This window comes from Scyliorhinus torazame, chromosome 7, assembly GCF_047496885.1.
Source record: "Scyliorhinus torazame isolate Kashiwa2021f chromosome 7, sScyTor2.1, whole genome shotgun sequence".
NCBI classification, from domain to species: Eukaryota; Metazoa; Chordata; class Chondrichthyes; order Carcharhiniformes; family Scyliorhinidae; genus Scyliorhinus; species Scyliorhinus torazame.
In genome coordinates this window covers 196,596,254-196,610,837 of record NC_092713.1, presented here as the reverse complement: position 1 = coordinate 196,610,837, position 14,584 = coordinate 196,596,254, and the positions used below count along the sequence as shown (strand labels likewise).

The 14,584-nt window shown below is 47.9% G+C and overlaps 1 protein-coding gene across 1 annotated transcript in view; it reads left to right on the top strand.

Annotated features, from left to right (window-relative positions):
• Positions 1–3,701: 3,701 nt before the first annotated feature.
• Positions 3,702–14,584, top strand: part of LOC140426772 (regulator of G-protein signaling 14-like) — a 136,236-nt gene continuing 125,353 nt past the window's right edge. The window contains exon 1 of the mRNA XM_072511927.1: positions 3,702–3,759. Within this exon, the coding sequence (XP_072368028.1) occupies positions 3,703–3,759 (57 nt within the window). The 5' untranslated portion in view covers position 3,702. The remainder of the gene's footprint in view (positions 3,760–14,584) is intronic.

Here is a 14,584-nt window from a genome sequence, read left to right as displayed (position 1 = left end):
GAATAAGTTAAATGTGTAATAGTTGAATGTTTTATAGTGACCCCATAGAGATTATGAATGTATGATGTCTTAATAAAACTTAGGTAAATGCTCCAAAACATAGGACAGAGTAGTGTAGAACCTGTCATTGACCAAGGGTAACCGGCACACCAAGGACGGATGAGGGATCAACAGTGTGATCCACCATGCTTCGCGTTCAGGATCAAGAGGATGGGATGTAGCCATCTCGGATGGCCACCTGCAAAGGACCATGGGAATTATGGCCAACCCAGGACTCAGACACACTCAGAGCTTGTGTGTGTATTTGCAACCCAGATAGCGAGACGCGATCGAAACCCCCACTCATTTGCATTCTAATGGCCCATTTCCCCAGAACAAAAGGACTGTACTCAGGTAACCGATACAGATGCAGACTAACCAGCACCACTCCCTTTGCTAAGAAAGCCCAAACAGCCAAGGTCAATGACAGCTCAGGACATGTCCAGCCATCAAGGCACCCGTCCCTTTATTGGCCAAAATCGAAGGCAGTGATCGAAGCCTGCCAAATTATTGGGTCCAAAGCTAAGGACCGCCCAAAAGAGCGCAAAATCCCAGAGGGATAAAAAGAGACACAGCCATGTGTTCGGTCTCTCTTGGCCCCGGCCTACGCCTAAAACCAAGTGTAGTATTACAACCAGAAGACAAGTTCAAGACCAATGATCACTACTAGACGGATGAGCCCAGCAGAAATGAAGCCACTTCTTCTACCCAGCCACGCAAAATCCGAACAAAGGCCTTGTTCATCTGCAAAGAGCCGGTTGCCCTGAAGTTAAGTACAGGTTATTGTAGTTGTTAGGTGTAGTTTAACTTGTGTGTGTTTTATGTTGCATGTCAAAGTAATCCATGTGTGTAAACAAACTATCTTTGAACTTGAACTGACTAACTGGTCTTTGATCGATATCCGGTAAAGCCTTGTGGTGGTATCATTTGATACCTGGCGACTCTGAAAAGCAATATTATCATCAATAACTGCCATATCTAGTTAATTTGGCAACATTACTGGTGACGCTGGTGGGATAGTATTTCACTCATTAAAAAGAGCATCATTATTAGCGTCTCCGGTACAAATTGGCAACAGGGGGTCTCTGGTGGGGGAGAGCATTGGGGAGGGGGGGTTGGGTCACTCCCAGACCGGGGGGGGGGTGGAGTGGGAGGTGACCCAGAAAATCCCAGGGGGGTGCTGAATTGTGTTGCGGTGGGGAGGACAGCGGTGGCATCCGTGGGACCTCACTATCGGGCTGCCCACTCAAAATGGCGGCTGGACAGCAGAATGCACTAGTGAATCCTTCGCAATCCTCGCCATGCAAATAATTTGCCCGGCTTAGGATTGGAAATTGCTTCCTAATTATTGCTTCCGGAGTGAGTGTAGATCTAATGCAATTCAGCTCCAATGGGAGATCATGGGCGCGATTCTCCACTCCCACACCGGTTGGGAGAATCGCCTGGGCCGCCAAAATTTCTGGGGACGCCGTTCCGATGCCCTCCCGCGATTCTCCCAAGCGGCGGGAACGGCCCGGTCGGGTTTCGCGGGCCGCAGGCCGGAGAATCGCCGGAGATACTGAAAATGGCGATTCTCCGGCACCCCCGCTATTCTCAGGACCGGATGGGCCGAGCGGACAGGCCAAAACGGTGGGTTCCCCCCGGCGCCATCCACACCTGGTCGCTGCAGTCGTGGGTGGTGCGTGAACGCTGGGGGGGCGGCCTGTGTGGGGGCGAGGGGGGATTCTGCACCGGGCTTCACCTGGAATGTGGGGTGGCCCGCGATCGGTGCCCACCGATCGTCGGGCCGTCCTCTCTGAAGGAGAATCTCCTTCCTTTCGCGGCCCCGCAAGATCCGTCCCCCATCTTCTTGCGGGGCGGACTTAGAGAGGGCGGCAACCACGCATGCGCGGGCTGGCGCCGGCCAACCCGCGCATGCGCGGATGACGCCCGTTATGCGGCGCCGGCCGCGTCATCTATGCGGCGCCGCTTTTACGCAGGCGACAAGGCCTGGCGCGTGTAGATGACGCGGCCCCGATACTGGCCCATTGTCAGGGCCTGAATCGATCGGGACCGGGGCTGTTCACGACGGCGTTCACGACGGCGCGGCCACTTCGGCGTGGGAGTGGAGAATCCTGCCCCATGGTCCCCCAAATGGGGAATCTTGCCGCTTATCTTTGTGAAATTTGCTCATCAGCCCCATGAGCGAAAAGATGTTGGTCAAGACTGTGCTAGAGCTTCCCAAGCTGTTATTCCATGCTGAAGCTTGCAGCCACTCAACATACTTCAGTCCATCTGCACCTTACAATCATGGTAATGAGCAGGCAGCACTGGGTTTGTGGGATAATTGCGCATCACCATCAGTGGACTAGTTTTTTGGGATTACCTCTTTCCCTACTCTCCTTAGAACAGTGCTGTGGGATCTTTACCATCCACCTGAACAGGCAGATGGTGTTCAGTTTAATTTAGTAATGCAGTGATCTGGTCAAGTCTCTGGACAAACCTTGAAACCTAAATCTTCCCGCTCAGGTATAAGTGTTACCCACTAAGGCACTGCTGATAACAGTGCTGCTGGACCCCCTTACTGTTATACAAAGGTAAACAGTCCTCCTAACTGCCTAATGCTAAAACTAATTGGTATCTTTAGTCATATGTGAAGGCCTCTCATTCCCTGTGCAATTCATAGCCTGGAGTACAACTCAGATGTTACTATTACATTTTGCACTCTACAACCACTGATCTTAGATTGACAGCTCAGTTCAAGACTCCCATGCCAGTCATTCCATTCCAAGTCTCTAATGTTTAACTCCTCCTGCCTGATGAAGACTTGATGGGGGAGGAGGGTTAGTGGGGTTGAAAATGAGGCCAGTCACTGACCCCCTATCATTCTATTTTTGAGCAGGCAAGCAGGCAGAATGCAGCATAAATATGCAGACCAGGTCCGATGTTGTCATTGCGACCTGACTGCAATATACTGTAAGCCGATGTGGAGGAGTGGTGATGGCCTCCCCATCAGATCAGATCTGCTAGGTTCGCGTCAGGTAAATGTGAAGGACGACGTTTTCGGTTTCCTTGCGGGTTGGGCCTCCCTTTTCATGTGCGACCCCTGAATCGGAGCCAAAACCCACCCATTTCTCTGATGGCCTCCTGATCCCCACCTTCATCTGGCTACCTGGGAGAGCTGCCACATCTCCCCAGCTGGGGCCACCTCTGGTCACAGTCCCTCTCCTATCCACTGGCCAGGTAGTGGATGCTGCCATGTTTTGCCTGGAATCAAAGAAAATGAATTCAAATAACGGCCGGTCATTAAGATACCAAGGCCTTCGGACTCCCCAGGGCATTCTGCACAGTCTGTGGTTTGTATTCTCTGATACACAGCGCATCCACCCCCACTCAAACTGGTCCCATTAAAATGAGAGCAAAATATTCCATGAGAAGCTTTGTAAACATCTTACTCAGGGAGAGTATCACAGCTGTTGATGCAGTGCAAGCATCCAGCCCCCTTCTGCATGAAGTGAAGTAAGGGTGGCTCATGGGGTGAGGTCACCACTTCCTCCTGTGGTCTGTTGCTATGACAGTCCTTCCTGAGGAAGAGTGACAGCAGTAATCTGGGTACGGATTGAACACGATACCGGCCGTGGGTCTGCCTCTCTCTTTCCAACAAGCCTCTGTTGAAACTATCAAATGTTCCAGATGAAAGACATGGCAGGAATAACAAAACTTGCCCTCAATGGAAGGATGGTGAGTAGTTTGTGACATGTTGGATGGCTTGTAGTGTCTGGTGTTTCTGAAGTTTGTGCATTCGCTGAACTAAATGTTCTCTCATGAACACGTTTTAACAGAATGGGTATGTCTCTCACTAATCTTTATCTATGTTCAGCTTAAATCAACTTGGGTGTTGCCTTTCCGATGTTAATATCGACAAAGTCGGTGTGATTTTCAACAGTGGTGACAAAGTGACACAATTAAAAATGCAATTGTGTTGACTGCAATGCTCTTCATAATTGAATAGTTCTATTTTTGGGAGAAAGGTTTTGGCAAGGATAGATTTACCTCACCTCCGGACACGATCACTGCAGATCGCAAGACTATGGGTTGCAGTTCAACTTTAGTGTTGGGCTAATAACACGTTCTTATACAAATCTTCTTCACAATACCCCAGCGAGGCAGTACCTTCACACAGCATGATGCAAACCAACATGAGGATGAAATTCCTTCTACTTACAATTTGGGGGAGAAAATCCCTATCCCATCAACCAATTTGTTGTCTGGTATCACTGAAATTGTCCTGCAACTGTTCTAAAAACAGGGTAAATGATTCCCCTCAAGCTGATGCTCCTGTTGATAATATACTTGCCTACTCAGATCAGTTCACCTTTGCATGGCATCTCTCCAATATGGTTGATCGAATCCTGAATTTTGGCGCAGGAGTTGGAGGCTTCAAGTTTACATTCTGCTATTTGTGAGGTATTGTGTCACATACTCTCATTGCAAAATCAGAATGGCAAGCACTTTTGCAACATTGCATTCGCACAGACAAGCCAAATTCAAATGATGCGATAGATGCTGGAAAAGATAGACACGGTGTGAAAATAGTAATGAACTAATGACTGTGTATCAGGTAGGCATGCCTGCCTTACAGTCTCTACCTATTGCTTTTACACCTTTATTCCTCAAGATAAGACGATTTCCACTGCTGGAGGTTTTTGTTTTGTTCTTGTGTGTTTGCAACGAGATTAAGGTTTTCGAATGACATTGAGGCATGAAGTATGACATGACCAAAACCCATCCAAAAGGTGGGGCACTGAGAGTATGCACTAAGTACACCAAGATGTTTGTCTGTCTCTTCTGCGGCTCCTTAACCCTTTAAACAGGATGCGGTTGGAGCTTCTGAATGAAAAGTCGCAGAATCTGTTTGCTGCTAGTGACAGAATTAAGTAAGTAAGATGGTGCTTGCATATTTCCACCCCCCCCCACCCCCCCCCCCACCCCCCCCCCCCCCCCCCACCCCCACCGCCACACGCAAGAAGAAATTGTTTCTCTGGATTTACCCTATCATCCTAAAGACCTCGATGCGATGCGATCACGTAACATAATCTAAACCAAATTTTGGCAGCCTGTTATTGTAATTCATGCAAATATTCCCAGTCGTGAAGAGAGACTAGAGATGTTAGAGGGTTTAAGGGGTGGTCTGAAAATAGTATTCAGATTCCAGTTAAGTTCAGAGTAAGGTCATGTTGATAAACTCTTTCATGTTCTGGAAAGAAAACAAGGAAGCATTTTTATGTGGGATTTTCAGGAATTAAAATGTCAGTAGCTGCTATACATCTCTGCTGAGACAGGTTTTGTGTTAAATTGGTTAGCCCAATATGTTATTACATCGATACGCAATGCTAATTCTTTCAGAATTTAGATTCATTGCCTATAGCAGGCACATCACATTAACACCGACATACCCACCATCAGCAACAGGGACTGTAATCACAGTCTTTTTGATCTACGATGAATTTTGCTCTTATGCCTCCAGTTCCTGGCCAAATTGATGCAGTTGCTCAGGTGGGCATGTCATCCCTGTTTTTGGAGATGTAGCAGTACCACAGGGCAGGAGGTAGAGTTATCTTGCTGTTTGTGGTGAAGAATGAAAGTTTGCCGGGCATAGGGTCTCATTGTGCTCCAGATGGGTTGGGCCTAAGTGCCTCAAAAACCAGCAATGCATCTCTGGATTTGTCAGGCTGTTTCCTGATCTGAGATAGCTGCAAGTGTTTGGAGACTCACAGCTGGCTTCAGGATTAGGCAACAAGAAGATTCAAATCAGGAGTATCTTGGGCCAAATTTGAACTCTCTATAAGCGACTTTGAATGAGTTGAAATGGGACCCTCTTTGTTTATGAAATTCCCATTGCACACGGCCAATACTTGGCTGAAGTTTGACCAGTTCCTCGAAAAACTGACCCATGATTCCCATGGCAAATCAAATAACGCTTGGAAAAGAGCAGGAGTGCTGTTCCATTTAACAAATAATGGGTGGGATTTTCTGGCCCAACCACCAGTGGGATCTTCCACCCCACTAATGGAAACCCCGTCCTCCCCCTCCCTCCGGCGGTGGGCCAGGTGAGCCATTGAAAACACCATAGACGTCAGCGGGACCAGAAGATCCTGCCAAAGGCCAATGGCCAGTTGATCCAACTGTTGGAAAATACACTGCGGGGGAGCGGGTGTGCTCACCCAATGAGCTACAATGGTTTCACACTGCAAAACCTAGGAGGGTCGGTTAGCTCAGTTGGCTAAACGGCTGGTTCATGGTGCGGGGCACTTCCAACAGCGCGGAGTTCCATTCTTGTACTGGCTGCGATTGTCCACGAAGATCCTGCCTTCTCAACCTTGCCCCTCGCCTGAGGTGTGGTGACCCTTAGGTTAAGTCACCACAAGTCAGCTCTCATAGGAGAGAGGAGCCTATGGGACTGTGGTGACATTTTTGTCATTGAGTAAATAGAACTTCAGAAAAATCACTTTAATTGTTTGGTATGGGATCTGAGTGAGGTCAGCCAGAGGTTAATTGCTCTTCAAACTGCATCAACCTTGGTTCAAATATATGCCCTCCATCCTGTTTTATTTTTCTTTGCCCATTCTCAGAATATGGGCCTCACTGGCAAGACTGGGATTCATTGTCAATCTCTCATTGTCCTGAGGAAGTTATGTTAAACCTTCTTCACAGGTCCCTGGCAGAGGATTTGTTGCACTAAAACTTACTGAACCACTTTAGAAGGCAGTCTGATCTGTACAGTGTGTAATTCCCGTCCCACACCAATTCAGTTGGTGGACGAAAAATGGCTGCATTTCCTACTTCAACTTTATGCTGTTGTAAATTCCACTGAGGTAATCGTTTTCTGCTCAGGCTGAAGCGCCTACACAGCATCATCGAAAAAAAGAATAATTAAACTTGAAATAAACCCCAGGTTGACAATGCTTTTCTTGTTTTGTCTGAAGTGTGGGGAACGACCATCCATATTCATTATATAGAGGGGAATCCCAAATATAAAAAAATTCCATCACAACAAATTAATACGCAAGATAGCCGGTATCTCTGTTTTTGTAATCTGTGTGGTTGAGTGGGAACATCTGACCTTTTATTATTGACTTCTATTCTTTGTCTATGCTCAATGCTTTGGGAAATTTCTACACTGCTGACTGATTGAGGCTTTAACTTCAAGCTACTGTTCAGACACATCGTCCAAACCCCATTAAGTGGATTTTGTTTTTGTGCATGTGCTTATGTCTGTGTGCATATTTCTGTCTGTATTCGTGTGTCTGAGTACATGTCCACCTGTGTGCATTTATGTGGCTGTGTGTTCATGCGCATGTACATGTCTGTATTGTCTCTGTATGTGTGTCTGTGTCTGTGCATATTTACGTGCATCTTTATGTGCTTTTATGTTTCCTATCTGTGCTTGGCTGAATGGGTGTGTCTGTGCATCTGTGTAAGTCTGTGTCTGTGCATACAAGTGTCTATCTGTGTTACTGCTGCCTCTGTGCTTGCCTGTGCCTTTGTGGAGTGGTTAGTTATCTGCAATGTTACACCATCTGCCTCCAATGAAAATATATCCCCCTTAAATATGGAGACTAAAATTGTACGCAGTATTTTGCTCTGGTCTCACCAATGTCTTGTACAACTTCCCTAATTTATACACCACCAACCTTACAATAAAGGCCAACATTCTATTTTGCTTCCTAAATACTTGCTGTACCTCCAGGCTAACTTTGTGTTTTGAGGATACCCAGGTCAGTCTTGTTGCTAACTTTTGGTTGGATCTTAATTCGTAATTTTCTCTGTTTGTTTAACCTTTGCTCTAGAGTCGCCAGGTATCTTTATGATACCGCCACGGGGTTCAAGTGCTGATCAATAACTCAACACACCAATTAGTAAGATTCAAATCAAAACACATTTATTATACACAGTAAATCGCTACTCATGCATAAACTCTACTTTCTAGACTATTCCTATCACTAAAAGGCCTATTCTTAGCTTTGGACTGGCCCACCAGGTCAGGGGAACAAATGGCCTTTCGTTCAGGTTCTGAGTCTGCAGGATTCAAAAGCTGGTATGGACTTGTAGCTGGGAGTGCCTATCTCGTAGAGAGCGTTGACTTGAGACTTACTTGGTTGGCGGCTACTAGACAGTTCACTCTCAGGGGTTGCTTGCGTTGCTGAGTGACCCTGTCAAGAAGGACGATTTGAACTTGGGGGCTTTACTTTATAGTCCCCAGGGGCTTCCCGCCTTTCGGGGCGGACCCCGAACCTGGTTCCAAGTGATTGGACTACTTTCCGATCACTTGGATCGATTTCTCCAATGCTGGCGTGGTTCCCTGATGGCTGGGCAGTCCCTAAATGTCCGTTGGCCTTCCTTTGTCTTGGCTCCTGCTGGCGCCGAGGAGTCTGGCTTGGCTTTATTCACCTTAACTGTTGCAATTGTGCCTTGGAATTGCTCATTACTATGCAGATGGCTGCTGGTTTCAGTGCTGTCTGGTTTTTTGCAGGTTTCAATACACATGGTTTCTGTACTTGCTAGTCTTTGCCTGTGTTGTCTGAATTTCCCTTCAGCCTTTGTGGTTCTCCATTTTAAGTCGGGAAGTGGCCAAACCAGATGGCTATACTCCCCCCTTGTGATCCCTAACGTGAAACGTGAATGATCACATAACTGCGTTGTCTTCATTCCCTGACCCGGCGAGCACTCTTTCATGGCCTCTACACTGACCATAACAATGCAGTAAAAAATTTAACTAACATTCCAAGTGGCGCTATATCAAAACAGGGACATGCATTACAAAAATGTAAAAAACGGTACCTCTAACTGTCCTCAATACACTACACTTACTAAAACATTCAATCACACTATCTTCCTAAACAGTACAAAATAATAGCAGCATTTACATTTTTCCTGGCTTGGCAGTCAAGCACAGGGTTGTACAATCTTTCCATTTCTTTATTTACAAAAGAACGCCAGCGAATGTCCTTTATTATAGATCGAGGGGTTTGGGGTCCTGGGGATAACTGACCATAGGGGATCTTATTCTGTAGACCGGGGTGCGAGCATGGTAGGCTCTCCTTCTCCATTTCCTCATACGGATAGTCTGCACGATGCTGCAGAGTATCACCAACACTAATAGGGATTCGACTACGTAGGAAAGGGAGTACCTTGTTATGAGCTTATCACACCATGATGGTGTGGTGTTGCCTGTTACTGGGCTCTGGGTGCTATGGGGAAGTGAATCATTAACGGCCGGGGGGTTGGGGTCAGGGGTTTCGCCTTCGCGCGCAACCAAATACACATTGCAATAACGACGAAATACACGTATGACGTCTTCATTGTTGTCTTCTTTCCTTTTTGTCTCTTCCTTTCCGTTTTGTCTCTTTTCCTGGAAGCTTCTGGGGTTCTATGGGATCAAGCATAGTGTCTGTTACGATCTTGGTTAATATCTCGTCTGTTAGTATGTCTGTCCTTTAGTGCCAATTCTCCCTTTATAATTTGTCACCATGTGTGACTCCCTCATTTCTTTTTTAAACCGAATATTCAGGACAAGACCCACTTAAAAATATTGAAACAGTGCGAGCCGTCTCGCAGGCTGCGCGATTTACCATCCAAATGTTTGAGGATGTAAATAGCGTAGGGATGGCAACTTAAGGGTGGCCTGAAAACAAAACAAAACTTTTTGAACCAAAAGTGCCGAAATGAGGTGTGTATGGGCCGCGACGGGTAAGAATTGGATGGAATCCCCGGGTAGGATGGCGACCAATGCTGTGTGAGCTCTACCCGATCGTAGCTGACCAGTGGGGGGGGGGGTCCTCAGGCAGGGCGGAGACCAATGCCGTTTCTCCACTGCCTGAGCAACCGGCAAGAACGGGCAAGAAATGTAGTCATCGTGGGGGGTTGCCGTATTGGTTCTACCTTCGAACCAGAAGAGCAGTTATGAACGGGGGTGTGGCAAGCCGATGAGCGTGCTGGCAAGTTCTCATAGGTTTCTGCAGACAAATAAGGCGTAAGGCTGTGGAAAAAATTTCCGATCTTACATACAACACATAACAATAACAGTAACAAACATCATTAAACAACATGCTGCAGGTTCCATCAGAAAGGACACTGTTTATCCCAAGCGGTTCCTTTTACAACATCATCTGGACACCTCAGTTATCAGTTGCGAACAGGGTCGTAAAGGGGTTCTCGTTTTGGGAGTCAGACTCAAAGTCGTCATCTTCTCCTGGATGCCATACTCTCGAATGTATAAGGGCTGATAGGGCTGCGTGGTGCGAGTTGGGGTCCATCTCATTGTTCCGGACGAGCCTGTGTGAATTGTCGCGGTGCCAAAAGGTGGTGTCTAGTTCTGTGGGGACGGAATCGTCATCGTAGGGTGGTGGTGTTTGGTGGGGTTTGTTGAAGAAAGTGATGAGGAAGGGATCACTCGAATCGTGGTCAGATTCGCTGGGTGTGGGTCCTGTTGCCTGGGGATAGTAGGGAAGTGTGCTGTGGCTATTGTCTGAGTCACAGTCGCTGTCGCTGCTGTCTGTGGGCGTTCCGGGGCGGAGTCTAGAGGTCAGGGGTGGAGTCGAGGGCGAGTCCGTGGATGTGGTGGGCGTGTTGGGGGAGGGTAGGAATACGTTGGCTGTGGGCGGGGTGTGTTCTGCTGCGTCGAGCATGATGTGATGTGTGTGGTTGGACTGTCTGCCATATTGATATGGAGACCACGCAGTCTTTCCGTTGGGGTACTTAATTTTATAGACTGAGGGGCTTACTTTGTCCACAATGGAGCACGGACCCAAATACTTCGGTGACAGGAATGTGCTGGGGGTGTAAATTGAGAGCATGACCTGCTGTCCTACCTCAAACTCAGTCGCATGCACTGTCTTGTCGAAACAGGCCTTGCTCTGTTTCTTTCTTGTGCCTATTCTTACTGCGGCTGCCAGCTGTGCCGTTTTTACATTTTCCACTAACTGCTTTACTGCGTTCTCATGTGTGAGGGCCATCACTTCGGGGCTGGTCAATCCAATCCTAATAAAAATTCTGTGCCTTTCATGGGGCGTCCGGTCATGAGAGTGTGTGGGGTATAACCTGTGGATGTTGAGACAGTATTTCTTAAAAACATCAATGCAAAAGGGAGGACTGAATCCCAAGTGGTGTTGTTCTGTTGGACCATTTATCGGAGGGTTGATTTTAGGGTCCGATCCATGCACTCCACGATACCACTTGACTGGGGTGGTATGCGATGTGGAATTTTTGGGTAATGCCAAATATCGTGAGGACGTTCTTCATGACACGTCCCGTAAAATGGGAACCTTGGTCGGATTCAATGCTGCGGGTGAGTCCCCATCTCGTAAAGATGTGGTGGGTTAAGATCTTGGCTGTGGTTTTTGCCGTGTTCGTTCTGGATGGGAATGCCTCTACCCATTTTGTAAACGTGTCTATGACGACTAATACGTACTTGTAACCATTCCTGCAAGGGGGCAATGGTCCTATAAAATCAATCTGGAGGTTAGTCCAGGGGCCATTAACGGGGCGGGTGTGGCTAAGTTGAGCTTTCTTTGCGTATCTGTCCGGATTGTTCTGGGCACAGATAAGGTCATTCTCAACGTAGTGCGTTACGTCCTCTTTTAAACTTGGCCACCAACAGAGCTGCCTGAGCTGAGCTGTAGTGGGATCAATTCCCTGATGTCCATGACTGTCATGGAATAAACAAATAAGTTGATTCCTGTCCTGTTCAGGAACCACATAAAGGGTGTCTTTTAACACCACACCGTCATATGTGGTCAGTGCATTTTTAAATCTATCATAGGGTGCTGTAAATTGTCCTTTCAAAATCTCCCTGAGATTTCTATCCTGCTTCTGGGCCTGCACTAATTCCTCGATATTAGTCTGCGTGACCTGAACTGCATTCACTGGTGCGCTTTCGGGGGGTGTCCACAAATATCCATGCCTGGAACCTGCTTTTGCCAGTGCGTCGTCTTTTATATTTCCGGGGGGGAGGAACGGTGGTGACTGCGAACTTTGACAATTCCGAATGTCCTGTTCTGCACTTTTTCTAAAATGTGGCGGAGCAATGGGGCTGAAGGGAGGGGTTTTCCGTCTGCGGAAACAAATCCCCTTGCTTTCCACAGGGGTAGGAATTCTGTAAGGTTGTTGTAGACATAGAGGCTGTCCGAGTATATGTCTGCTGAGCTGGGGAAGGAATCTGGGTGATCCACAATGTACGCAACGGCTGCTAGTTCTGCCGCCTGCGCGCCTAAGTGGCCTGGTAGCTTTAAGGAGATCTCTTCTAGGGCACGTCCCTGCGCGTCCTCGACATAAATGCCGCATCCTGTAATGCTCTTCCCGTCTAATACTGTGGAAGAACCATCCACATATATCTTTAAAGGTGCGCACGTGTCTGTGTGCTGGGGGCTCTGGGGTGAACTATCTATCTTTCTGGGGGCTGTTTTTGCAATAAAGGGGCCTGTGTTGTGGTGTGGTGAGATGATTTCACATTCATAGGGGGTGCCTGGGTACTGAAGGTTATCGGCTAAAAAAGTGTGGGTCTTGGTCTTTTTAACGGTAATGTCCCGTCCCTGCAAAAGAAGGGTCCACCTAGCTGCTCTAATTTGGCTGACTGTACTGTTCTGAAGTCATCCGTCAAGTAAAAGTTGGGTGGGGGTGTGTTCCATGAGGATTGTGAGGGGATTTAGTCCGGTTATGTAGGAAAAATACTGAACCGCCCAGAAAACTGCGAGCAGGTGCCTTTCAAAGGCCAAAAATCCCTGCTCCACAGGATCTAAAAGTCTGGAGGCATAAGCCACGGGTCTTAGCTGTTCGTGCCGTTCCTGGAGGAGCACGGCCGAAAGGGTGCTGTCGTGCTAGCTATCTCTATAGCGTAGGGGGAAAGCGGGTCTGGAACCTATAGTGCGGGGGCTGCAATGAGGGCTCTTTTCAAAGCATCCACAGCATCCGTATGCTGCGGAAGCCATTCCCAAGGGGCTCCTTTCTTTAGGAGTTCCGAGAGGGGTGCTGCCTTGCTGGCGAAACTGTCAATATGGTTTCGGCAATAGCCAACCAGTCCTAAAAATGACCGGAGGGCTGAAACATTCTGGGGAAGGGGCAATTTGGCAATTGAGTCAATTCATTTGTGCTCGATCTCGCGTTTACCGTGCGTGATAATCATACCCAAATATATCACTTTGTTTTCCAAAATCTGTGCCTTTTTGGGGTTTACTTTGCATCCAATTGAATGTAGGAGTTCCAGGAGTTCGGACAGAAGCTCGATGTGCTCTGCCTTGGTGTCTGTCTCCAGTAATAGGTCGTCCACATACTGGACCAGACATTCGGGGTGAGAACATATTGACAAACCATTTGCCAGCTGTCGGTGGAAAATGGAGGGGGAGTTGTGGAATCCTTGTGGAAGGCATGTCCACGTGTACTGCTGACTTTTAAAAGTGAAGGCAAATTTGTATTGGCATGCTTTTGCCAATGGAATGGACCAGAATCCATTACTGACGTCGAAAACCATAAAGTATCGTGAGTTGAGTCCCTGTTTGAGCATGGTCTCGGGACTTGTGGCTCCCGTGGTGGCTGCTGCGGGGGTGACTTTGTTGAGTTCCCGGTAATCGATGGTCAGTCGCCATGATCCATCGGGCTTTCTCACTGGCCAAATCGGGGCATTATTAGTGGAGGCTACTGATCTGAGTACGCCCTGTTCTAATAAGCTGTCGATAACTTTTGCGATTTCTCCCTCTGCCTCTTGGGGAAATCCGTATTGCTTTTGGGGTCTAGGGTCAGGTCCTGTGATTTGAACGGAACCAGTCATCTGGCCACAGTCGTGTTTGTGGGTCGCGAATGCTGTCCTGTGCTTCTGCAGAACTGCCCTAACCTGCTTGTCTGTGCTAATCGTGGTCGGGTCAAACAAAAATTTGCCGACTGCGCTCATCTTCTTGGCGTATTCACCTATTGTGAGCGTTGCAGGGGCTCTTGCGGATTTTGCCATTCTCCAAACACATTGGTTGACTGGATCAAAGGACAGGTTGTGGGAATTCATAAAGTCAATTCCCAAAATGTGTTCTGCGGTGTGGGGTAGATCGACAAAACTATGGGGTGCTTTGTCGTTATATTGCCAATCTAAATGGGAACAGGGGCTGTGATGTGTCTCTGCTGTGAGTGGCCTGTGAAACCGCTGAGGGTGATGGTGGCTGTAGTGGGCCACGTGTCTTTCTGGAATATGGTGGAGGAATTAATTGTGGTGCGGGACCCTCCTGCGTCCCAGAGAAATTCGATGGGCTGTCCCCGTATCTTTGCTGCATCTACTGGACGGCCGGACATATCCCAAAGGGTGTCGCAGACCCAAATGGGGGAGCCCGAACACCGTCAGTCCGTTCCGTTCAGGTCTGCTTGATCTAAACGGGCGCTTACACTATGGACTGGCTTTGTCCTGTTCCTATTCAGAGTGCCTGCCTGCTGGGCTCTCTGTGGCTTTTGTGGGGCATTGCATTCTCGTGCAAAGTGTCCTAACTGTCCACAGTTGTAACATTCCTGTGGCTTCTGTGGGGGGCTGTTC